Raw genomic sequence first — 27,227 nt, forward strand, 5'->3', positions numbered from 1 at the left:
GGAGAATCTATCGCTTGAACCCAGGAGGCGGAGGTTGTAGTGAGCCGAGATCACGCCACTGCACTCCAGCCTGGGCAACAAAAGTGAGGCTCCATCTCAATTAAAAAAAAAAAAAAAAAAAAAAAGACATCAGACTTTTTTCCATGTAAGTTTTCTTCTTCCACCAATAGACAACATTTCCTAAGAGGGTAGAAATCAACTTCATGACTGCTCTATTTACCAGACTAATAAATACATACATATATTTAAAGATGTTTACCATTCAATGGATTTAGCATACTTACCCATCTGGTGTTTTGCCAAGAGCTCCCCCTTGAAATACCACTGTCTCTCCAGAAACTTCATGTTTAACTCTAAATCAAAACAATAATTTCAATAAGCTTCAAGCTTTTCATACCAACATTCAACTAGCCAATACAATTCATTTACAAAGTGATAAAACTTCCTATCAAGCATTTACTGTGCACAAGATATAAAAGTTCTTTCCAGCCAGGCACAGTGGCTCACACCTGTAATCCCAGCACTTTGGGAGGCCGAGGTGGGTGGATCACCAGATCAGGAATTTGAGGCCATTCTGGCTAACATGGTGAAACGCCATCTCTACTAAAAATACAAAAAATTAGCCGGGCATGGTGGCATGCGCCTGTAGCCCCAGCTACTCGGGAGGCTGAGGCGGGAGAGTTGCCTGAACCAGGGAGGCAGAGGTTGCAGTGAGCTGAGATCGTGCCACTGCACTCCAGCCTGGGCAACAGAGCAAGACTCCAACGCAAAAAAAAACAAAACAAAAACAGCCCTTTCCATCAGGCTGCAAATTTTATAAAATGAATTCAGAATGAACAAATTAACAGATGAAAAAGACATTTCACATAATTTCCACTAAATTAAATGTGGTAGCACATGAAAAACTATCCTTCCTACAAGGGAGGCAACATAAAGCAGCAATCCCTTACACAGATGATTTCCCCTCACACTCTTCACGGATTAGACTATGAATGATATGCAAGCTTCTTCTCCGTATCTTAACTTCCGTTTAGCCAACAGTAATTACGGCATTTTTCTAATCCAATATATTAATTGTCTGAGACCATTAAACTTTCGAAGCTTGACCTAGTGGCATGCTCCTAAAGTTAATGGTATACACTGGAATAATTGTGCTATCCACAGCACAACAATTACGGATTTGCAATTTAGAAAAGGCTTTATAAACGAAAAAATGGAAGGCTGAATCTTCCTTCTCCAGCATATTCTCACTATGTGTACAGACTTCCTCTATGGGCTTGAATCTAAAATTTTCAAGTTCACCATACCTTTTGCCAGTCATAAGTGTTTCCACAAGTGTAGAAACCAATTCCTGTTGATCTTGTTCATTGCCTAGTTCATAAACCAACCCAAGGCCCTTTGATGCAACATCTTGGCTAAGTTCTATAAGAAAGTCAGACAAGATTGTATCACTTTAAAAAAATTTTGTCTACTTGCTATGAAATCAAAATTTTTAAAAAGTTATGTTGACACTAACCCAAAATGATAGCAAAGTAAAGATATAAAAACAGAATCAATATGCCTATTTTGTTAAAAATAATAATAAATCATTTCAGTGGACATGGCACCATACAAGTTACCGTAAATGAGAACCACATTCACAGAAGATCCAGTTCACAAACCTAGACAATACTGATGGACCTATACAGTGTCACTGGACAGTGCAGCGACAGACTATCCATGGGCTGTAAGTCATATATCAGAGATAAAAACAGCCTCACAAGATCTCAATACACTCAGACCTAACTTTTAAAAGTCAATGCAAGACCATATGTTTAAAACAAGTTATAAAACAAAGCTACTATTGAAACATTTAACATATGTATGTACACTCTCTCCTAGCTTAAATCAGAGAGGAAAAGTAACCAGAGGCAGAAAAAAGCTATTAGGAGAGATACTAACGTTAAAGAAGGCCTCGGCTCCATTTTAAAATGCAGAGTTGAGGAACGTGTTCTAATGTATAAACCAATAAATGAGAAAGAATCTAAGTTTCCTGTATCCTAACTAGAAATTTTGGTTTCTAAGCCATTAACATAATGCTTATCCTTACTACTAACAAATAAGGTTTAATAATTGTTTTAATCACACAGCTCAAGAAAGTTTTCTTTTATGTTCATTAATCCAGGTTTTTGAACATTTAAAATACAAGTTCACTTAAGTTTAGAAATCAAATTTTAACCAACAACCTACCATCATTTTCTGATAGAACTGAAACAAATGCACTTTGAATTTCTTTAAGATGAGACTGAAAGAAGAAAAAAGGCATTAGAACACTGAAACTCTACCTCTTTGAGAGAATAAGAGTCTTGCTCTCACCGTGCACAAAATTTGTAGTCTTATTATCCAAGCCAGTTACAATCGCTGTTTTGCTCTCATCTTTACAGGTGGCCCAAATCACCTGGAGCTGCACCACTTACAGGTAGTCTAACACATGCAAGCCGACCATTGCCCCAACTGAGCCTTCCTATCTCAAGCACTTCTGACTTTATTCCTTCAAGGCTAGAATCATCTTCCAGCCTATATATATCAGGCCACCATCCTTCATTCCTTCATGTACAATGTATTTCAAAATATCTACTATTGGTTAATGACCTTCACCCTCATATGCTTTCCTTGCTACTTATAATACTGTGGTTTCCAACAGGGCTGACCACATACAGCATGGCTCACCTTCACTTCTTTGTGGGTACTTAGCTTCCTCACAAGGGAAAGGAGCCAGATGCAGGCTGCTTGCCTCACGTGTGGGTTGGGGCTGATGATATGTTTATTTAAAATCACATCCAACACCCATGGAACCACATCATTCACTTTGGCTCCTGGGGAAAAGCAAAGAAAAATAACAAAGAATTAAAATAACTCAACATAGTTTCCTGAAAAAATTAAATTCAAATCAACATTTACTCAACAGAACAATCCTATATTAAAATCTAAATGACTAAGGTGTTTAAAGTTGCTGAAAGAATCAACAATTATTCACTCTAGAACCTAGTGTAAACAAAATTACATTTCAAAGGTACTCGAGTAACTTTTTAGTTCCTGAGAATGAAAACTTAGCCCTAATCTCTCTAGTGTCAGCAATTTTTCTTTGTCCACTAGATGTTTCTCATCTTCCATCTAAAAACTAACAAACTTCTTTTGCACTTACTTTCCTCCTCCAGCTACCATACTGTTTTCCTCCTTTCCTTTATTACTCCAGGGTTTCTCAACCTCAACACTACTGACATTGTGGCTGGATAATTCTTTATCATACAAAGCTGTGCTATACACTGCAGGATGTCTAGCAGCATCCTGTGCCTTCACCCACTAGAGACCAGTGGCACCCACCCTCCCCAGTGTCTAGACATTACCAAATGTCTAGTGGCAAAAATCTCATTCTTCCAGTGACAAATCACTGATTTACATTAAGACCCTTCAAAATAGTTGTTTAAACTCATCTTCAAACTTTGCTCTTCTCTTTTCTTGAGCCCACTCCAAATCAGCCTTCTACCTTCTCTTCTCCATAGAAATTAGTCATAGAAATCACGAATGACTTTCCTGTTGCTAAGTCCAATGATGGTTTCTCAATTCTCACCTTAGTCGATCTATTGGCAGTACATGACATGGTCAATTCCCCTCCACCCCTTCTCCCTTCATAGCTCCTCACTGAGCACATTACTCCAGTTCTCAGAGTCAGAATCCCTTCTTTTAATTCCCGTAACCACAACTCTAACTGCCAGCAGTTCTGCTATCTGGGCACCTACAATTACAAAACCAACAAGTTCTTACTAGATTCCCATAACATGACCGGGATATGTAGAGATGTTAAGATGGCTAAGACCTGGGCCCTAAATGGCTTCTCAAATGCTGTTCATTCTACTCACAGCAAGATTGGTACACTGTAACCAACAACGACATCCAATGGCTGAGAAGCACTCAGATGAGAATGACATAGAACACGCATGATCAAAATTCACATCAGAGATTCATCATCCCTCCCTTCTCCACAATATTTTATGTTTTCCTTTCCCAAAACAGACAAAAATAGAACTTCAACATTTAATGGACAATTTGAGATTCCTTTGGATGGGTAAAAAGCCAAGCAGGATGCAATCTTCCAAGAAGAGTTTGAGGCAATACAAGAGTTCAGAGGATGAAGACTGGCATAGATGCCTCTCTACTAACCTCTACTTGCTTAAGTCACTATGTAAAAACCCATGGAGTCAGAAACGTGCCTCTCACAGCAAACCCACTCCTCAGTGTGAGCCCTCCCTGCTGTCAAGCCTCTGTTACCACCTCTCACATGCAACCTGAAAATTCCCACTTCAGGTTTGGTTGTCTTCTTGTTAACAATGTTGCTTCCCTTCCTTACCTCCTTCCTTCTATACAAACTGCTCCTTGCCTTGCTTCATGTGTGTTCAAAGAAAAACCTCAAAGAACTGACTCTGATTCAGCTTCCGTCAATCCACAACTCTCATTACAGTGCAAGCAAAAGTGTGTTTTTCTATTTCCTTTAAATCTCTTTATGATGGCTAATGAAATAATAGGTGAACGCATTACCGTGGAGTTAAATGTTAACTGTAACACTAAGTGCAATAACTAAATTAATGCATATTCATGATGGAACACAATATACAATAAAATTTTTACCATGAGAATACTCTCTTTTGATTTCCTCAGTTGAGAGAATAAAACATGAAAACTTGGTGACTTTTCCTTCTGTTTAAATTTTTTTTTATTCTAGCTCAAATACTAAAATATATTTTCAATTCCAAATTCAAATCAAACCACAACAAAGTTGAAATCATAATATATAAAACATAAAGTCAGAAACCACATGTTCCCTCAACTATATGCTGTCACTAAAAGCCAGTGTACCTAGAGCGCTAGCAGAAGGCACTGAGGCTTCATTATGTAATAAAGGATTAGAGGACACATCATCTGGAAACAACTATACCTTGAATTCTCAAACTGGCTAAATACATAAATCCTCATGAAAAGAGCACAAGCTTCAAGGTAATCCAGAGCTGACTCTCCTGCTTGCTTGCCAAAGGGTCAGAAAAAGAAGTTAACTAATTTCATGCTGTCTGCTTTTTTTTTTTTTTTTGAGACAGAGTCTTACTCTGTCGCCCAGGATAGAGTGCAGTGGCACGATCTCAACTCATTTGCAACCTCCGCCTCCCAGTTTCAAGAAATTCTCGCGCCTCAGCCTCCCGAGTAGCTGGGATTACAGGCTTGTGCTACCACGCCCAGCTAAGTTTTGTATTTTTAGTACAGATGGAGTTTCACCATGTTAGCCAGGCTGGGCTCTAACTCCTGACCTCAGGTGATTCGCTCATCTCAGCCTCCCGAAGTGCTGGGATTACAGGCGCTCACAAGCCACTGTGCCCAGCCTCATGCTGTCTTCTTCACTCAACTATTTTTCTTGACTGAATGAAATTGGTAAAACAGATATAAATATTTTAAAAAAGTAATACGGAATGTATAATGTTTTTGCCTCAAATGTGATAAAGAGAACAAAAAAAGGGTTACTTGATAATTATAAATCGATTAGCTGAATATTTGGTACCAGCAGGTGGAGTATATTCCTCTTCAGTCACTTGCCAGGCATCTCGGGCAGCCACAGAACTAGTTCCTATTGCAGCGCTGGTAATGGCTTCGCCAATAGTGAACTGAAGTTCTATCTGCTTGGCCTGCAACGAACGAAGTAAAAGCCATGAATGAGAAAACACATTTTCCAAAAACATCCATTTCTACAGAAAGCCTGCTTAAAAGTGTGTTTCTGAGCATGTTTTGTTTTCACTCTTTGCCCTAGTTTGCTTTCGGCTAATTCAATCGCTCAAAGGCCAGGGATGGTGAGGGAGTGGAGGATGTAAGAATCCCTTGAAGATATTTTTCAAAGTCTTTGCTGACCTCCTCACCCTCAGTAGAGAACTACTAAGCAGTGATTTATGATCTCTGGAAGCATAATATGGTTCACCTAAGGAGGACAGAAAATCCGATCAACTTTGAAGCCATGTAAGTCTCAATATAAATTCTAGCTATCTCTCACCAGCTATAAACCCTTATTTAAACTTCTATGAGCCTCAAAAACTTCATTTGTAAAAGGAGCATAATATCATCATCCACAGCATTAGGCTTTAAGAATTAAATGAGGTTAATGTACATAAAACTATTATATAGTATGTTTGATTGTGGTTGCTCCACAATAAATAGTAGCCATTATATTTTATTAACATTTATTTAACAATTATTTAACTCTTTGCACTCTTAAATTATATGATATCTTGATGTTACTTTTAAATGGCTCAGAAAAAAAGAATAATAAAGCATATGTGAAATGTTAAAATTTGGTAAATCTGGATAAAGGGCACATAGGAGTTCTTTACACTATTCTTACAGCTTCACTGTAAGTTTGAAAGCATTTCAAAAGTTAAACATTTGAAAATTCTATATAGTACCCACTCAAGTGTTTTAAAATTTTATTCAGAAATGTTGACATGATTCACTAGTAGGAGTCACTGACCCAACATGTAACTACCTAGACCTGCATTTTCCACTTTTTACTGTGAACCGGAAGAAATTTAGGAGGAATAGGAGAAATAAGGGAATGAACAGAGAGCATGTGAGGGCTATGAACACGCTACTCTTCAAAGCATAAAGACAACAGTTGAGACTTTCCTACGCCAATCAACAAATGCTCTAGTTGTGATGAGGCATCAAGTACTAATGCCACATGCTTCCTAGTCTGAGGAAAAAAGATTTAAAGGCTTTAGTCCTACAGCTTCCCTGGTTAAAAGCTTCTCTTGGCAACTTCAAGCTGAAAAAAGGTATTTCAACATAATCCTTATTAGGGGTTCATTTTATGTACCTGTACCTGTTTTTGCATGTTTCCTGTAGTTAATAACAACACAGCTAGCATTAACAACAAAAACAAAACTCCATAGCTACATTTATGAATAATATACTATCTGGACATTGCTGTAAATATTCCAGAAATAAAGGGGGGTTCAATAGAGAAAATAAGAACAGATACATGGGGATTCATTATATTATTATTCTATTTTTGTGTATGTTTGAAATTTCCCAAAATAAAAAGTTACAAGAGGGAGCAGGGGGCAGGACAAAGTGGCTGAACAGGGGGAGGTAGAAATGGTTAACAGGTATAAAAAAACAGAAAGAATGAATTCAGGCCAGGTGCACTGGCTCACACCTATAATCCCAACACTTTGAGAGGCCAAGGTGGGCGGATCACCTGAGGTCAGGAGTTTAAGACCAGCCTGGCCGATATGGTGAAACCCCGTCTTTACTAAAAATAAAAAAAATTAGCCAGGCATGGTGGTGTGCGCCTGTAATCCCAGCTATCTGGGAGGCTGAGGCAGGAGAATCGCTTGAACCCAGGAGGTGGAAGTTGCAGTGAGCTGAGATTGCACACTGCACTCCAGCCTGTGCAACAGAGTGAGACTCCGTCTCAAAAAAAAGAGAATGAATGAGACCTACTACTCTTTGATAGCAAACTAGTGTGGTTATAGTCAATAATAATTTAATTGTACATTTTAAAATAGCTAAAAGAATATAATAGGATTGTTTGCAACTCAAAAGATAAATGCTTGAGGGGATGGATACCCTATTCTCCATGATGTGATTATTAAGCATCGCATGTCTGTATCAAAACATCTCATGTACCCCATAAATATATACACCCACCATGTACCTACAAAAACTTAAAATTGAAAAAAAAAAAAAAAAAGCCCAACAGAACCTCATCCCCTCCCCATCTAATGCAGGAACATCGAACTGAACTATCCACCAAAAAAGCACCTTCATAAAAACTAAATCAGGTGAGACATCACAGTACCCGGCTTCAGCATAATAACAAGAGGAGACTCACTGAATAGGGTGGGAAGAACACACTTTCTACACCACCCTTCCCCTAGTCCCAGGCAGCACAGCTTGGAAAGAGAACCTGTGTGCTTGGGTGAAGGAGAGCAAAGTGAGTGTGATACTTCGCATTGCAACTCAGTGCCACCCTGTCATGGCATCAGGCAGAATTCTGACAGTGCCCAAGGAGGGAGCACTTAGACCAAACCTGGGCCAGAGGGGAATCAGCTTCTTCAGTGAGAGGAACCCAAGTCAGCTGACTAAAAAGGCCTCAGGCCCCCAAATAAATTTCACCAGCAGCCAGGCCACACTTGGGAGGGAGGAAAAGCAAGAATACAGACTTTGTCTCGCAACCAGGTACCAGCCCACCCACAATAAAACAAAGCACCAGGCAGAGCCCAAAAGCCCCACTTCCAGGATGCTGCTGTGGAAGAGCACTTCTAGACCCACCCCAGGCAAGAAGGGAATCTGCTCGTGTGGCACGAACAACCTAAGTCCCAAGTCCTGGTTGGCTCCAACACCTGCTGGCTAAAGCAGCCTCATCTTTGAAAAAGCATCAGCAGCAGTCAGGTGGCCACAGGCCTTGGGTGAGCCCCGGTACTGTGCTGGTCTGGGAGGCCATGGGCTTTGGGTATAACCCAGCATGGTGCTAGCTGCTGTGGCCACAGGAGTGCCCACATTACCCCTCCCCTAACTTCAGGCTGCTCATTGTAGAGAGACGCTCCCTCTACCTGGGGGAAAGAGAGGGAAGAAAGCAAGAAACTTTGCCTGGGAACCCAGAGAATGCTCCCTTATCTTCCCCAAGTCCATCAATGCTGGGTATCTAGGTGTGTATAAGAGTTGCAGCACACCTGGGCTTAGGGTGCCCTCTAGTGCTGAAATGACTGCAGTGACCACAGGCTTAGGGAACTCAACACTCAGTCATATTTGAATTCTTGGAAGGCCACACTGTGAAGACTGGAATAAATATTTAACTCTTCAGTGCCCAAACACTGACGAATGTTTACAAGCATCAAGGACATTTGAGAAAATATGTTCAAAAAAACATTCACCCTAAACAAACAGACTAAATAAGCAGGCACCAGTGACCAATCCTGAAGTGGTGTAGATATGTGACCTCTCAGACAGAGAATTCAAGATAGCTGTTTTAAGAATGCTCAACAACTTCAAGAAAACATGGAGAAGGAATTCGGAAACTTATAAGAGAAATTTAGTAAGAGATTAAAATGGAGGAAAAAATCAAATCTTAGAGCTGAAAAATGTAATGGGTGACTGAAAAATGCTTCAGTGTGTCTCAACAGCAGAACTGATCAAGTAGAAGAAAGAATTAGTGCACTCTAAGACAGGCTATTTGAAAACACACAGTCAGAGGAGAAAAATGCAGAAGAATGAGATACACTTACAAGATCTGGAAAACAGCTTCAAAGAGGCTAAGAGAAAAAAAAAAAAAAAGAGGCTAAGAGTTATTTGCCTTAAAGAGGAAATAGAGAAAGAAACAGATGTAGAACGTTTATTCAAACAAATAATCAACAGAGAACTTTCAGAACCTAGAAAAAGATGAACACCCAGGTAAAAGAAGGTCAAAGAACACCAAGAAGATTCAACTCAAATAAGATTACCCCAAGGCATATAATAAACTTGCAAAGGTCATGGACAAACAGAGGATCCTAAAAGTAGCAAGAGAAAAGAAGCAAGTAAGATATAAAGGAGCTCTGTTATGTCTGGCAACAGAAACCTTACAGGCCAGGAGGGAGTGGAATAACATATTCAAAGTGCTAAAAGTAAGAAGGAAAGAAAGAAAAAACCCTTGCAACTGAGAATACTGTACCCAGCAAAGCTATCCTTCAAATATCAGGGGAACCAGCCCCCAATATTTCAACATAGGTTCTTTTCTATTTTCACTAAGTGTCGGTCAGTCTGAGAAATAAAGAGTACAAAGAGAAATTTTACAGCTGGGTCTGCAGGGGTGCCATCACATATTGGTAGGACCGTGATGGCGACCTTGAGCTGGAAAACCAGCAAGTTTTTATTAAGGATTTTGAAAGGGGAAGGGAGTGTACAAACAGGGAGTAAGTCACAAAGATCACATGCTTCAAAGGGCAATAGAAGATCACAAGGCAAGGGCAAAATTAGAATTACTGATGAGGGTCTGTGTCCCACTGTGCACACATTGTCTCGATAAACATTTTAACAGGAAACAGGGTTTGAGAACAGACAATCGGTCTGACTAGAATTCACCAGGCTGGAATTTCCCAATCCTAGCAAGCCTGAGGGCACTGCAGGAGACCCGGGCGTATTTCAGTCCTTATCTCAACCACACAAGACAGACACTCCCAGAGCAGCCATTCATAGACCTCCCCAATGGAATGCATTCCTTCCCCAGGGTCTCAGTTATTAATATTCCTTGCTGGGAAAAGAATTCAGAGATACTTCTCCTGCTCACACATCTGTCTACAGGCTTTCTGCAAGAAGAAAAATACGGCTCTATTCTGCCCGACCCCACAGGCAGTCAGACCTTATGGTTATCTTTCCTTGTTCCCTGAAAATCGCTGTTATTCCATTCTTTTTCAGGGTGCACTGATTTCATATTGTTCAAACACACGTTTTACAAACAATCTGTACAGTTAACACAATCATCACAGGGTCCTGAGCTGACATACATTCCCAGCTTATGAAGATGATGGGATTAAGAGATTAAAGTAAAGACAGGCATAAGAAATCATAAGAGGGTTGATTGAGGAAGTGATAAATGTCCACGAACTCTTCACAATTTCTGTTCAGAGACTGCAGTAAAGACAGGCATAAGAAATTATAAAAGTATTAATTTTGGGAACTGATAGGTGTTCATGAAATCTTAACAATTTATGTTCTTCTGCCACAGCTTCAGCTGGTCCCTCCATTCAGGGTCCCTGACTTCCTGCAACATTCAAATATAAAGGATAAATGAAGACTTTCCTGGGTAAACAAAAGATGAGGGAATTCACCACCACCAGATATGTCTTACAAAAAAATGCTACAGTTCTTCAATCTGAAAGAAAAGAATTCTAGCATGCAACAAAAAATGTAAATACACAGACAAATTCAAAATACTCTAATACTGTATAGAGTATTCTAAAGATACTAAAGACACTCTAATACTGCATTCTAAAGATACTCTAATGCTGTATAGACTATTAAGAGTATCTTTGTATTAGAGTATCTTTAGTATCCTTATCTTATACTCCACAGAACCTTAGGTATGAAGACTAAAACATAAACTTTTCAAAATTAATGACTAAAACAATTTGTTAAAAGATAGGCAATATAAAAAGATACAAGTTGAGAAAACAAAGAGCCAAAAAATGGGGGTACTGGAATTAAAACAGAGTTTTTAAATTTTTTCTTTGCTTGTTTTTGTTCTTTTCTTGTGATCAAAGTGAAGTTGTCACCAAACTTGTTATATTTTCTGAAACCCTTAGGGAAACCACAACTCAAAAAACAGTCTAAACAGATAAACTAAAAATAAAAAGTAAAACATACTATGAGAAAAAAGTCATTTATCCATAAAGGAAGACAGAAAGAAAAAAAGAGAGGACTTCCAAAACAATCAGAAAACAAAAAACAAACTGGCAGTAGTTAAGTCTTTACCTAACAATAATAAACTAACTGTTGATGAACTAACTTATCTGATTAAAAGATACAGAATGGCTCAATGAATAAGAAAACAAGACCAACTATATGCTGCCTACAAGAAATTCACTTCGGCCGGGCATGGTGGCTCACACCTGTAATCCTAACACTTTGGGAGGCCACAGTGGGCAGATCACCTGAGGTCAGGGGTGATCAGGTGACCACCAGACCAGACCAGCCTGGCCAACATGGCAAAACCCCATCTCTATTTAAAAAAAAAAAAAAAAAAAAAATTAGCCAGGCGTGGTGCCTTGTGCCTGTAGGCCCAGCTACTTAGGAGGCTGAGGCAGAAGAATCTCTTGAACCCAGGAGGTGGAGGCTGCAGTGAGCTGAGATTGCTGCACTCCAGCCTGGGCAATGGAGTAAGACTCCAATTCGGAAAGAAAAAAAAAAAAAAAAAGAAATTCACTTCATCTATAAAGACACAAATAGATTGAAGGTAAAGGTATGAAAAAGATACTTCAGGCAAACGAAAACCAAAAAAGAATAGAAGTAACTATACTTGCATCAGATAAAATAGACTTCAAGTCAAAAACTAGAGAAAGACCAACGTCATTACATAATGATAAAGGGCTCAATTCAGCAAGAGCATATAAAGGTTATAAATATATATGCAAACAGTATTGGAGCACTCAAACGTATAAAGCATAATAGATTTATTAAAGGGAGAGACAGACTGCAACACAATAATAGTTGAAGACTGACTTCAACACCCCACTTTCAGTAATGGACAGGTCATTCAGACAGACAAACAACTCAAATCAAAATTGAACTACACTCTAGACAAAATGGACCTGATATTTACAGAACATTTCATCCAACTGCTGTAGAATACACATGTTTTCTCATCAGCACGTGGAACATTTTCCAGGATAGACCATATGTTAGACCACAAAGCAAGTCTCAAGCAATTCAAAAAAAATCAAAATCATATCAAGTATCTTTTCTGACCATAATGGAATAAAACTAGAAATCAATAACAAGTGGAACTTTGGAAACTATAGAAATACACGGAAATTAAACAACACGTTCCTGAACAACCAATGGATCTATGAAAAAATTAAGAAAGAAAAATTTAAAATTTCTTGATACAAAAGAAAATAAAAACACAACATACCAAAATCCATGGGATACAGCAAAAGCAGTGCTAAGTGGGAATTTTATAGTAATAAATGTTTACATCAGAAAAGTATAAAGACTTCAAATAAACAACATAATGATGCACTTTAAAGAACTAGAAAAGCAAAAGCAAAGCAAACCCAAAATTAATAAAGGAAAGAAAGAATAAAATTCAGAACAGAAGTAAATGAAATTGAGACTAAAAAAACTACAGAATATTAATGAAATGAAAAACTGGGTTCTTTAATAAAAGATAAACAAAAAATTATTAGAACTGATAAAGTCAGTAAGTTACAGGATACTAAATCAACATACAAACAGTTGCATTATATGTGATATGCTTTGGATTTGTGTCCCTGCCCAAATCTCATGACTGAATCGTAATCCCCAGTGTCGGAGGAGGGGCCTGGTGGGGGGTGACTGGATCATGGGGGTGGACTTCACCCTTACTGTTCTGACAGTGAGTGAGTTCTCACAAGGTCTGGTTGTTTAAAAGTGTGTAGCACCTCCTGCTTTGTTCTTTTTCTCCTGCTCCTGCCATGTAAGACATGCCTGCTTCCTCTTCACCTTCTGCCAAGATTGCAAGTCTCCTGAGGCCTTCCCAGCCATGCTTACCGTACAGCCTGCAGAACTGTGAGTCAATTAAACCTCTTTTCTTTATAAGTTACCCACTTTTAGCAGTGCAAGAACAGACTAACATGCCAACAGCAAACAATCTGAAAAAGAAATCAAGAAAGCAATCCCACTTATAATAGCTACCAAAAAAAAAAAAAACCTAGGGATAAATTATAACCAAAGAAGCAAAAGATCTCTGTACTGAAAACTATAAAATATTGATGAAAGAAATTAAAAAGAACACACAAAAGAGAAGACATATCCCATGTTCATGGATTGAAATAGTATTATTAAAATTTCCATACTACCGAGAACAATCCACAGATTCAATATAATCCCTATCAAAATATCAATGACGTTCATCAAAGCAGAACTAGAAAAACAATCCTAAAATTGGTATGAAACCACCAAAGATCCTGAATAATGAGCAAAAAATACTGAGCAAAAAGAATAAAGCCACAAGCATTGCATTACCTGACTTCAAAATATATTACAAAGCTATGGTAAGCAAAACAGCACGGAATTGGCATAAAAAGACACATACACCAATGGAACAGAATAGAGAACCCAAAGATAAATCTACTCATTTACAGTCAACTCATTTTCAACAAAGGCATCAAGAACATATATTGAGGAAGGAACAGTCTCTTCAATAAGTTGTGCTAGAAAAACTAGATATCCACATGTAGGAAAATGAAACTGGGCCCCTTTGTCTCACCATATCAAACCAAAATGGACTTAAATCTAAGACCTGAATTATAAGACTACTACAAAAAAAACACTGGAGAAATACTTCAGGATGCTGGTCTGGGCACAGATTTCTCAAGTAAGATCATAAAAGCACAGACAACTAAAGCAAAAGTTGACAAATGGGATTATATCAAGCTAAAAAGCTTCTGCACAGCAAAGGAAACATCCAACAGAGTGAAGAGACAACCTATGGCATAGACAAAAATATCTGCAAATTACCCATCTGACAAGGGATTAAAATACACAATAAGTAAGGAATCCAACTCAATAGCAAATAAACAATCTGATTTGAAAATGGACAAAAGATCTGAATACAGTTATTTCTCAAAGAAAAAGGTACATAAATGGCCAACAGGTATATGACAAAAAGTTCGGCATCACTAATCATGATAGAAATGCAGAGAAAAACCACAATGAGGTCTCATCTCACCCTAGTTAGAACAGCCATTATCAAGAAGACAGAAAACAACAGATGATAGTCAGAATGTGAAGAAAGGGGAACATTCATACACTGTTGGTGGGAAAACAGTATGAAGGTTCCTCAAAAAACTAAAAATAGAACTATCATATAACCCAGCAATCCCAGTATGTATCCTGAGTATATATCCAGAAGAAAGAAAATCTGTATTCTGAAGACGTATTTGTGCTCCAATGTTTACTGCAGCACTATTAACAATAGCCAAAACAAGAAATCAAGCTAAGTGTCCAGCAACAGATGAATGGATTTTTTAAAAGTGGTATATATACACAATGGAATATTATTCAGCCATAAAAAAGAATGAAATCCTGTTGCTGACAGCAACATAGATGGAACTGGAGGACATTATATTCAGTGAAATAAGCAAGGTACAGAACAAATATCCTATGTTCTCACTTATACGTGAGAAAATTGATCTCATGGAAGTAGTGAACAAATGGTGATTACCAGAGGCCAGGAAAGGTACTGGAGAGTGGGGGAAGAGAGCTTGGCTAATGGGAACAAAAATACAGTTACAAAAATTAAGTTTTAGTGTTTGGCAGCACAATAGGGCAACAACAGTTAATACGAATTTATTGTATATTTCAAAATAGCGAGAAGAGAAAATCTGACATGCTCCAAACACAAAGAAATGATAAATGCTTAAAATGATGGATATCCCATTACTGTAATTTGATCATTATACATTGTATGCTTGTATCAAAATATCATATATATCCCATAAATATGTACAACTATTATGTATCAATTTAAAAAATTAAAAATGGGCGAGGCACAGTGGCTTATGCCTGTAATCCTAACATTTTGGGAGATCTAGGTGGAAGGATCACTTGAGCCCAGGAGTTCAAGACCCTAGGCCACACAGGGATACCCTGTCTCTATAAAAAATTAAAATATTAGTCAGGTATGGTGGCGCATGCCTGTGGTCCCAGCTGCTTAGGAGGTGAGGTGGGAGGATTGTTTGAGCCTGGGAGATGTAATGTACTCCAGCCTTGGTGACAGAATGAGATCCTATTGTAAAAATAAAATAAATAAAAAATAAAAACAGTTAAACCAAAAAAACCTTCAGCACTGTGTCCTATTCGACTGTGAAGATATTCTGCTTCCGTTTCATGCTTTTCATTATTCTCATCATTTAATCTCTCTACCTTATTTCCATACTTCTAGCTTTTCATGTATTTCTAAACTCTTAAAATAATGGCATTAAAAGTTAAGAATCCATACAAGCCTTCATTAAAAAAAAACAAAACAGGCTGGGTGCAGTGGTTCCCATCTGTAATCCCAGCACTTTGGGAGGCCGAGGCGGGCAGATAACCTGAGGTCAGAAGTTCAAGACCAGCCTGGTCAACATGGTGAAACCCTGTCTCTATTAAAAACATACATATTAGCCAGGCATGGTGGCGTGCACTTGTAATCCCAGCTACTTGGGAGGCTGACGAAGGAGAATCACTTGAACCCAGGAGGTGGAGGTTGCAGTGAGCCAAGATCTTGCCACTTTACTCCAGCCTGGGAGACAGAGCGAAACTCCATCTCAGGAAAAAAAAAAAAAAAAAAACCTAGAAGAAACCCACCTCACTCAAGGACTCAAAAAAGGAAAAAGATGAGAAAACCAGGATCATAAGTTTCTCTCCAAGTGGTTACAATGTTAATGACATCCCAGGAGACCTAGATTGTCTAAAAAAATTCACTTTAAAAATACTGAATTCAGAATCCAGACTAATATCGGCTCTCTTACTCGGGTGCCTCAGTCCTTAGCCTCAATTATCTCTCCTTCCTCCCATCTTTCAAGGCCCAGCAGAAACCTCTCCTCCAAAGACATACACTAACTGTTCCTGACAGAATTAAACCTTCCTTTGTGATTCTACTGCCTTACATGCAAATATCTCTTCATTCGGTTACTTAGTCTGCCAATATTTACTGAGGTCCTACTATTACCAATCACACTCCTAGGCACTTGTTTTACAGCGGTAAGCAAAACAGAGTCTGCATTCAGTCTAGTGGGCAATTAGAAACTGATAAATGCTGTGAAGAAAAAGAATGAGAGACATGATGGCACAAGTAACTAAAGAATCTACCCTAGTATGATGCGCCAGGGAAGGCTTTTCAAGGAGCACAGCAACAAGCTGAGAAGGAAGTAGGAGGCTTTCAAAAGCTCAGTGCAAGGCCGCCAAAGAGGCTGGTATACAGAAAGTGAGGGAATGTTATGAATCAAAGGTAGGGAAAGCAAGGCCAGATCAGGCCATGCTGAGACACTTAGAACACTATCTTGGCATTTGCCTACTTGTAGGGCTTCTCCACTACACACTAGGCATCTAGAGGACAGAAGCTAAATCGTCAGACTTGAACACAACTGAAATACCAACTGAAACACTCAAGAACTACTGTTTTTTAGTGGCTCACTCCACACATCTGGCTGACGGGCTATGTGGATATGTTTTCCCTTCTAACCGCACTGCACCACGCTTTGCTCAAAAATTTTAAGAAAAGGTCTTTCCCTCATAGGTGACTTAGTCAATGCTATACCTAGCACAGTGATGAGCACAAAACTAGTACTCAAATATCTGGTGAATAAACGAGTAAATGCTTAATTAAAAATCTCACAGCATGCAAAACTGCACCTAAAAAAAAAAAAAAAAAACCAATGCCTTTTCTTTGAATAACTAACAATCAGGTAGCAATATAAATACCTCCACAGAATCCATCAGACCTTGCAAGAGGAGTTTCTGGTGAGGAAAATCTCCATCCCCAACTGGAAAATATCCCAGTGTTTGGATTGCTCGTTCTTTCATCTGGAGGAACACCAAATTTTTTTCTTTTAAACAGAGTATATAATAGCTTTACCCCAGTACAGTATTTCCAAAATGAGATGACAGGGAAGGGCAGTCTATCTAACACATCAATGCAAAAGTTTTTACAAAAGCATCAAATTTTACAGTCGTATGTCTATAAGTCATTGAAGGTAGAAACACACAAATCTGAGTCCGCTAAGGGTCCACAGCTGCAAAAGAAGAAAGAAGAAAGCCTTTAACTAGGCTTATTACCTTTCAAACTATAACGATTTAAAATGTGGGTTGTGGGCCCAAAGGACCTAGGACCAAATCACATCTCAACCATTTCAGCCTATACTGGTGTGTGACCTTAGGCAAGTTAATTCCCCTCTCTGTGACTCTGTTTCCTCATGTTATCTCATATAGAGATGACAACTGTGCCTATTTCACTAGACCTTTTAGAAGATTCAATCAATGCATGCAAAGCACTTAACATACTCTCTGGCACATTAGAAGTGCTTAACAATGTTTGGCAATGATTAGTTAATAGCTAACAAAAACTATACTGTGTATCTTCTCAGAAAGTTTCAAACAGTAGCTAGACTAAGATTAAGATTATAGGAATTAGGCCAGGCTCAGTGGCTCAAGCCTGCAATCCTAGCACTTTCGAAGGCCGAGGCAGGCAGGATTGCCTGAGGTCAGGAGTTCGAGACCAGCCTGGCCAACATGGTGAAACCCCATCTCTACTAAAAATACAAAAATTAGCTGGGCATGGTGGCGTGCGCCTGTAATCTCAGCTACTCAGGAGGCTGAGGCAGGAGAATCACCCGCCTGAACCTGGGAGGTGGAGGTTGCAGTGAGCTGAGATCAACTTGAGCAACAAGAGCAAAACTCCATCTCAAAAAAAAAAAGATTGTATCAATTAAACTTGTAGTAGTAAACTGATATTTCTGCTCATTAAATCATCTTACACCTCAAAATTGAGGTGTTTTGATCACAAAACTGGCTTTAGGAGGTTAGGATTTATATTTGGCCTAAAATAAAAAAAATCATAAAATTACTTAACATTTTATTATACACCTTTTGCATGACAAAAGATATTTCCTGATGAATTTAATTCTTCACTCAAATCTTAAGTTATAAAGACCTAAATTGGAATGACTGGGTCAAAAGATGTACACACTAAGATTGTACACAGATAACCTCTAGCTCAAAAGTAAACACTTAGACTTGCTTCTTTATCACCCATTTTTACATTAAATCCTTCCTCCAGCTGTAATGCCATCTATTCTCATTATAATTTGTTTTTGCTCATTTATGCGTAGAAAGACAGAATTCCAGAAAGGGAAAAAATAAGAAAAAAACTTACCTTATTTGTTTCTTTACTGGAAGGTATTCTACTTAGTAAGCTTTCTACAAGATGCAATTTGGTAAAGCCAGATCCCTCACTGGGGATTGGAAGTGGACCATTTCTGCCAATTTCACCCAGGGCTGTGCAGGCAGCAATTGCCAGGAGGGGTGATGTACTGTCCAAAAATGAGCCTGTAAGCACATTTAGCCAAAAACAGAATTACATATCATTATCCTTACGACCCAAAGCAACCAGTGACGTACTCAAGATTTTTTTTAAGACGGCAAAATAAAATCAAAGTGTATGATATATCTTCTAGTTGACAATTTGTTAACATTTATTCAGTGGAAAGACAACATGGCAACAGGGGATAGAGTAGTATTTTTTTTAATGTATAAATCTGTTCCCATAATAGGATCATCCCTGTTTATAAAAACATGTAGGAAAAAAATGTAGAGAAAAAAAAATAGAGTGCTTTCATTGCTTTGTTTTTTGCTTTGTTTTGTTTTGGTTTTTGGAGACAAGGTCTAGCTCTGTCACCCAGGCGGGAGAGCAGTGGCATGATCACGGCTCACTGCAGCCTCAACCTCCCAAGCTCCAGTGATTCTCCCACCTTAGCTTCCTCAGTAGTTGAGGCTACAGGTACACGCCACCATACCAAGCTAATTTTGTTTTTTTGTAGAAGCTAGGTCTCACTATCCTGACTAGACTGGTCTCAAACTCTTGGACTCAAGTGATCCTCCCACCTTGGCCTCCCAAAGTACTGAGATTATAGGTATGAGCCACCACACCCAGCCTTCGTTGTTACTAAAAATACAGAATTTATCAAGTAAGTTTTTTGTGAAAAAGCTTGTGTCTTTTAAAATACAATGTCATAAAAAGAAACTGAAACGCCATATTAAAATTTAACATAATTCAAAAACTGCAACACCCAAATCGGCATAAAGACATTAATTACCTATTGTTTCTGTAGCACTCTGAATGAGTTCCTCTTGATCAGGGAGGGTGTCAGCATTTCTCTCCAGGTCTTGTTGCTCTGACATTCTCATTTTCTTTTTAGCCAAATACCTTCCCACCGTGAATCCCAACGCAAGCAAGGATCCATGCTGTATCTCTGGGCTCTGAATTTAGCAAAACAATAGCAAATCTCTGGCTCTCTCTCATATACGCAAGAATACATGGCAGTAACTGTGTGTCGATTAGGATCATCTCTCCAACAAAACATAAGGCTAAAAATAAAGTGAACACTCGAGGTTTCACTGGATGCTAATGCATCGAGCTTAGAGAACAAGAGAAACCTTGAGTTTCTAACGGAATTTTGAGAAGCTGAATCTTGATTCACTTTAAGATTTACATTCTCTAATTCCATGCCTACTCCAATTCTGGGTGAGATGACTTTCCTACGTGCTCCTACATGCTCCCACGCCACTTTCTAGCTTACAGCACTTATGTAACTAGAATATCATAACTTTCACACATAATGTCTTCCTATTGCCAACAAAAGACAATAAACAGATCCTATTTCTAATTGCCAAAACTTCCAAACACAAGGTAACCAACAAACTATATGAAGTAAAACTTGTTTTTTCACTGGCAGCAGTAGATGAGGAAGAAAAAAGGAGCTAACATTTCTCGCTTTCAGTACTCATCAGGCCCGACCCTGCTTAGTTTCCAAGCTCAGATGAGATCAGGTGTGTTCACGGTGGTATGGCTGCAAGCTCTGAGCATCCTGTTGTACCAGGGATTCTCAAGTATTTATGAATCACTGTACTCCTAGCACCTAAAATAGTGCTTATCAGACACAGCACTGGTATTTGTTAAGTGAGCTGATTGAACCAATGTATTACCTATCTCATTTACTCTTTACAGTCATAAAAGCAAGGAATTTGTAAGTTCATTTTACAAATGAGAACATAAAAGTCAAAAATAAGTTAGATCCTTTTATAAAACCCTATCTCCCACAAAAAAGAATGAAAACAAAATAACATACGTGATTGTCTTTTGTAGTCTTTATAAGCTGTTCTATCATTGATTTCAACTCATTCCCCGACACTGTTGATACCACCACAGAATAAAACAATGCTGCCAGTTCGCGCATTTCTTCTTTACTGCTATTCATCAGACTCTGAGCAGTATAAAAAAAACAAATATATACATGACACAGAACCACATGCCTGATGACAACATCTTTTAAAATTAAAAGAGTGTTCAATCTGTTGATGGATATTGAGGAAAAAAACAAGCCATTATTTGAAAACAAAATGAAAGCTGAATGAATTGTATAACAAAATCTTAGGTCCATTTTCATCAAAGACACACAAGCACAAAACAGGTGAAATTTATTCACAGATGATCTAAAACAACGGTCAGCAAACTTCTGTAAAAAGACAAAAAGGCTTTATGGGCCATTTGGTCTCTGCTGCAACTACTCCATTCTGCCACTGCAGTACAAAGGCAGCAACAGACAATACACAATGAACGAGCATGGCTGGGTTCCAGTAAACATGGATACGACAATGTTTGTGTCATGAAACGTTATTCGTTTCTTAATTTTTTTTTTCCACATTTAAAAATGTAAAAACCATTCTTAGCTTGCAAACCATACAAAAACAGGAGGCAGGTCCTATTTGGACCTTTGACTATAGTATGACAACCTCTCATCTAAAACATCAAAGCTCAAAAACTATAAAATCATTTTAAAATCAGTCAATATTCATAACAAATAAAAAAAAACCTTTTTAAACTAGAAGCAATTTCATAAGACCAGACTATCCAGAAATGTGCAAAACTCACCCCCTTGGTAAATTTCATTCATGTTTTCACACTTAAAGACATAATTTGTACATTTTTACCATCATTCAAGCTGTATTTTCCAAAAAAAGAACTGCAATATGTAGCACATGGAGATACAGAAAACTGCAGGGCCAATACTTATACTAAAAAAAATTATTATTTATCTGAAATTCAAATTTAACTGAGTATCTTGTCTTTTTACTTTCTAAACCTGGCATCCCTTTTGGTGTGGTCATGGGACAGGAACACCCTCATACATGACTGGTAGAAGTGTACATTGGTATCACACACATGGACGGTGTGGCATTATCTATGAAAATTACAAAAACATATGTCCTCTGATCCAGCTATTCCACTTCTGGGGAATCCATCTAAAACATATACTTCCTCAATATGCAAGATGATAGATTATTCATTACAGCAGAATGGAAGTACTCTAAATGACCATCTATAAAGATCTAGAATACATAATAGTACATTCATACAATAAAAACTGAGGCTGTTAAAGAAAATATTCTCTCCATAGTTGCAGTGGAATATCTCTCTACTATTAAGTGAAAGAATGTATAAAACAGTTATGAATAGTATGCTGCTTTTGATAAAAATATGGGACAAAAATCTTAAATGCATGTTTTTATGTGTATGTACATAAGTAAACTCTAGAAAGCATGCCATATATAAGTGGTGACTTACATGTGTTTGTCAGAGGGGAGAGGAAAGGACAAAAATTAGAAGGCTTGGGTAGGTTGGAGACGGTTATGGAAATGAGACATTTTACATAGTTTTTATTTAAACTACACAAATCTATTGCTTACTTTAAAAAAAAAAAAAAAAAAAAACTTTTGAAACAGAAAAGGAATATTTTTTTACTCCTATGCTTCTCAATTCATCTCCCAATCTCCTCCAGATGTGTCAATGAGACATAGTGACCTACTTGCTTCCCAGTAAGTGTCTGATGATGAGAGAGTTTTCAAAACGACCTAAAGGCAGAAAAGGTCATAGGGATGCTGGCAGGAAAAAGAAATCATGAGGTTAAGGTCTGAAATAGAATTTTTTTAAAAAAAAAAGGTACATGCAGAACATACCTTTATCCATTCTGTTTTGTCTACAAATTTGGTAGCCAGCTTTTCTGGGTACACTGACACAGCTTCCAATAGACAGTACATAACCGGCAAACCTAAATAAGAATTCAGAACCACTTTAAATTTCAAGAAAAGTAATGAACATACAGGGATCACTAAATTCCTTTGAAGTATAAGGCCACTGCTTTAACACACATTCTTTGGGTTCTATTAAAAAAAAACAAACAAAAAAAACCCTATACAACCTAAATATAGTACGTGATTCACTACAGCAAATTTACAATGAGCTATCTATAAAAAGGATATCCTGTTCTTCACATTCACTTCCAAAGTAAAAATGTATTTATCTATTGTTAGCATTTCTTTCTGAAAAAAGAAGTAGTGTATCCAGAATGAATCAGATAAGTTTAAAAAGAAACAAAGGCTAATGTTCAGTTACAGAAGTGAAGAGAGAGGAATAATTTTGCTATAAATTCTCAGCTAAGTTTAAAATTAGATTTTTGCTTAACTGCTTTAACATCTTTCCTTCACATCACAAATTCCTACCTCCAACACCTGCTAACAGCTGCTGAAGCAGGCCAATGTAGATCTGGACAGGGTTAGTTTCCCCACTCTTGTTAGATGATGAGGGTGCCGTCTGCCCGCTTGACATTAAAGTCCGTATGTAGCGTCCAATGGCTGGGGCATGATCCTGCATATCAGCCAAACTCTGAGAGGTGGGAACCACCCCCGCACTGTGCGCAAGGCACATGCGCAAGTACAGAACGATCTATAAACAGAACGGAGAGGAAGACTGCATAAGCTTCTCGAAAAGTCAGTGTGGGAAGGTACTCTCCAAAGTAACAATTTCTAGTTTTGATTCACCCACCCTTCTTTATAAAGCTATTTCAATCCTCATGGAAGGCAGAAAACATGCCATAATGGAGCAAAATTTGTATAACAAGGTTTGCAAATCCAAAGAATTTTTTAAGATTGTTAAAATACAAACTGAACTTTTAAAGTCAGAAATTGGAGCTGGAGGCTGTTATCCTTAGCAAACTAATGCAAGAACAGAAAATCAAATACCACATGTTCTCACTTATAAGTGGGAGTTAGATGATAACAACTTATGAACGCAAAGAAGCAAACAACAGACACTGGGGTCTACTTGAAGAGAGAGGGTGGGAGGAGGGAGAGGAGCAGAAAAGATAACTATGGCGTATTGGGCTTAATATCTGGGTAATGAAATAGTATATACAACAAACCCCCATGACACATATTTACCTATGTAACAAACCTTTACATGTACCCTCAAACCTAAAATAAAAGTTAGAAATTATAATAAAAATCATTATTTTTTAAAAGCCGTGTGTGTGTGTGTGTGAGAGAGAGAGAAAGAGAGACAGAGATAGAGAGAGAGAAGACAGAAATCTGAAGCAAATGGCCTATTATTCCTGTAGAATTCCAGTTGTGTTTACTCCACTGACACAAGAATTTGAGAAAATGGGTTCAATTCATCTACAGAAAAATAGATATAACACCATAAAAACCTCTGATATAGACCAGACGCAGTGGCTCACGCCTGTAATCCCAACACTTTGGGAGGCTGAGGAAGGAGGACTGCTTTAGCCCAGGAGTTCAAGACCAGCCTGGGAAACATGGTGAAACCCATCTCTACCAAAAAGATAACAAAATTAGCCAGGAGTGGTGGTGCACGCCTGTAGTCTTGGCTACTCAAGAGACTGAGGTGGGAGGTTCACTTGAGCCCAGGAGGCAAGGCTGCAATGAACCAAGATCACGCCATTCACTGTACTCCAGCCTGGGCAACAGAGTGAGACTACTTCTCAAAAAAAAAAAAAAAAAAAAAAAAACAAACCCTTATATAAACAGGCTACCAAGGAGTCTGTCCTCTGGAAGCTTTTTCATTGATCATTAAAATAGGATAGGCAGCAAATTCACTGTGAATATTCTTAATCTGAACAAGATTACTTCTTGTAATTTACCTAGTGCAAGTCAATAATCTAAAAAACAGAATTTCCCTTAATAAGTGTGATCAATTAATCCTCTCCAACCTTCAAAACTAAATAACCCTAACAACCTCAACAACAGGTTGGCTTTAAAACCCAAATCTATCTTGCTGCAAAATCCCAACAGTAATCACTACAGAACATCCAGTTTTTTCACAAAAAGAATCTCACTGAGATAAATATACTTACATACTTCACTATGAATTAAAATAATACCAATTTCCCAATACTGTTTTTTTAAATAAACAAGCCAATGAAGAACAATGACACCACAATATGGGTTTACCTAAAACACAACAAAATGACAGACCCCTCTTTGGGTGTGGTGTGATCTTTTTAGAACACTTACAAAAAGTAAATAGAAATATATGAAAGTTCTACCTCTCCAAAGGCTGCGGGGTTAAATGGAAGGACAGTGGTCCCGGTCATGTACTTGACTGGAGTTTTCATTCGATGAGAAGCCTAAGTTTAAAAAGTCCAAAACAGACACAATTACTGAAAAATGAAGCATACCTGCCGTTCCTCAACTCAAAAACAACTGTATTTCTAGCTACATGTCCTAAGTTTGCTTCTTTTTCTGATCAAACATTTTCCACTTTCCTATTAACCATGCTGATCGTGCATGTCCCTCACACACTAAATGACAAGTGTGTTGCCCTTTTTCCATGTTTGTTCTCGTTTGTTTAAAAATAATAAACCTATTCCAGACATCTACTAATATGGTCATCTCAGGTCACTGTATGCCAGTTATTTTCATTAATAATGACAGTAGGAGGAAACTACAAGCAGAGAATCTTCTGACCACAAATAGACTGTGCTGCTATGTGGAAAACAGAATCATGGCCGCTGCATACTGACCTTCAACTCCCTTAAGGTGCCTACCTAGCAAAGAGCTAGGATCACCAGTGGAGGTAAAAGGTAGGAAGGTGTCCTCCAGCAAAGTGGGACAGAGTCAAGGCCTGGAGGGGGTGGATGGTCATTACTGCCAATATCCTGGATCTACCAGCAGAAAACACTGTGCAAAAGCAAAGACTTACAAAAGCAGATGGGATGCTCTCTTATGAACATGGTGGGAAGAACATGAACTGTTCCCTGAAGCATTCTTAAACTTATACTACCCTAAAGAGCACCCTTAAAAATACAAAGGAGAACCAGCATGGGCAATATAGCAAAACCCTGTCTCTACAAAAAATACAAAAATTAGCCAGGAGCGGTGGTGCACACCTGTAGTCCCGGCTATAGGGAGGCTGAGGAGGGTGGATCACTTGACTCTGGAAGGTGGAGGTCTCAGTGAACTGAGACCACACCACTGCACTCCAGCCTGGGTGACCAGAGCAAGACCCTGTCTCAAAAAAAAAAAAAAAAATTTTAAAAAAAGGAGATGTATTTTTAAGCATGTCATATTAAGGGAAAAAATATTTAACACAGCCAAAATGTTGCCAAGCATGAAAGGAATTATAAGTAATTCAAGTTTAGGCAAAACAGATCAATTACAGGTGAGGATTATAATTTTTTTTCCTCACTTTGTATCTCCTTCTTAATGTAAGTATTAATGCTAGAAACTTTATGAGTCAGCTGGGCATGGTGGCTCACGCCTGTAAACCTAGCACTTTGGGAGGCCAAGGCAGGTGGATCAACTGAGGTCAGGAGTTCAAGACCAGCCTGGCCAACATGGTGAAACATTGTTTCTACTAAAAATACAAAAAATTAACCAGGCTTGGTGGCGAGTGCCTATATTCCCAGCTATTCAGGAGCTGGGGCAGGAGAATCACTTGAACCCAGGAGGTGGAGTTTGCAGTGAGCCAAGATCGTGCCATTGCCCTCCAGCCTGGGCAACAAGAGCGAAGCTCCATCTCAAAAAAAAAAAAAAGAAAAAGAAAAAGAAAAAAAGAAATTTTATGAGTCAACATCTAATGATTACATTTTTCACTTTAAAGATATTTTTATTTTCATCATCCATTATGATTTAGACTAATTACCTTAAGTTGCATGCCATACCTTTTCTTGGATGTAATAAACCATTTCTGGGAAGGAAGGCATCTGCTCAGAAGTACTTTCTTTTCTGTTTCTACCTGGAAGACACCTTAATACGCGTTGTGCTTCTCCATGAACTTCTTCACGTCTTTCAGAAAAAGACAAATAAGAATAAAAAATAAATGTCACCAATTAGAAATGATCATTTGAAGAATAGGAACAGCAATTTTATTTGGCAGCTAGAGTTCTCAGAAAATGTCTTAAATACATTCTTGGCTATCTAAGCAGAGTCAACATAACACATTATAAGAAATCACTTCTTTTTAGAAATTGCATGAGGTCTGGGGAGTCATCTGGCTTACATCTTTGAATTTGACTCACATTAAAAAACAAGATAGGGTACTTTAAGTAAATTTTTATGTAAATATCTATGTGTATGCTTTACTTCGTAGAGTTAAATCATAAACAACTATAATACATATTTTAAAATTCAGTGACTATCCAGTGGTCTACACACTCCACCCAAACTCTTACATCTCTATGTATTCAGCTACAATTCTGTACAACTAATAAGTGACATTAAAGTGTAAAAATATAAACCCCAACCAATTTCAGACCACCTAGAGACTGATCTCAGCAATAGTCTTATCCAGATACCATATAAAGGCCTTTTAATTCTTCAATTGCCTCTGATCGTGTCTCATTTTCCAAACATCAGATAAAGGG

At 38.1% G+C, this 27,227-nt stretch overlaps 1 protein-coding gene across 4 annotated transcripts in view; it reads right to left on the reverse strand.

The window, feature by feature from the left end:
• The window catches only part of ECPAS (Ecm29 proteasome adaptor and scaffold), a 122,101-nt gene that overhangs the window by 29,666 nt on the left and 65,208 nt on the right, over positions 1 to 27,227 (reverse strand). For all 4 annotated transcript variants that reach the window (XM_024252121.3, XM_063714360.1, XM_009244745.4 and 1 more), the window contains 13 exons: positions 26,526 to 26,649; positions 24,909 to 24,989; positions 23,068 to 23,290; positions 22,525 to 22,616; positions 20,637 to 20,771; positions 19,605 to 19,767; positions 18,665 to 18,837; positions 17,215 to 17,316; positions 5,585 to 5,708; positions 2,710 to 2,855; positions 2,230 to 2,284; positions 1,308 to 1,422; positions 285 to 353 (listed from right to left, as the gene is read on the reverse strand). In XM_024252121.3, the coding sequence (XP_024107889.2) occupies positions 285 to 353; positions 1,308 to 1,422; positions 2,230 to 2,284; positions 2,710 to 2,855; positions 5,585 to 5,708; positions 17,215 to 17,316; positions 18,665 to 18,837; positions 19,605 to 19,767; positions 20,637 to 20,771; positions 22,525 to 22,616; positions 23,068 to 23,290; positions 24,909 to 24,989; positions 26,526 to 26,649 (1,602 nt within the window). The remainder of the gene's footprint in view (positions 1 to 284; positions 354 to 1,307; positions 1,423 to 2,229; positions 2,285 to 2,709; positions 2,856 to 5,584; positions 5,709 to 17,214; positions 17,317 to 18,664; positions 18,838 to 19,604; positions 19,768 to 20,636; positions 20,772 to 22,524; positions 22,617 to 23,067; positions 23,291 to 24,908; positions 24,990 to 26,525; positions 26,650 to 27,227) is intronic.

Source organism: Pongo abelii, chromosome 13 (genome assembly GCF_028885655.2).
Source record: "Pongo abelii isolate AG06213 chromosome 13, NHGRI_mPonAbe1-v2.0_pri, whole genome shotgun sequence".
NCBI classification, from domain to species: Eukaryota; Metazoa; Chordata; class Mammalia; order Primates; family Hominidae; genus Pongo; species Pongo abelii.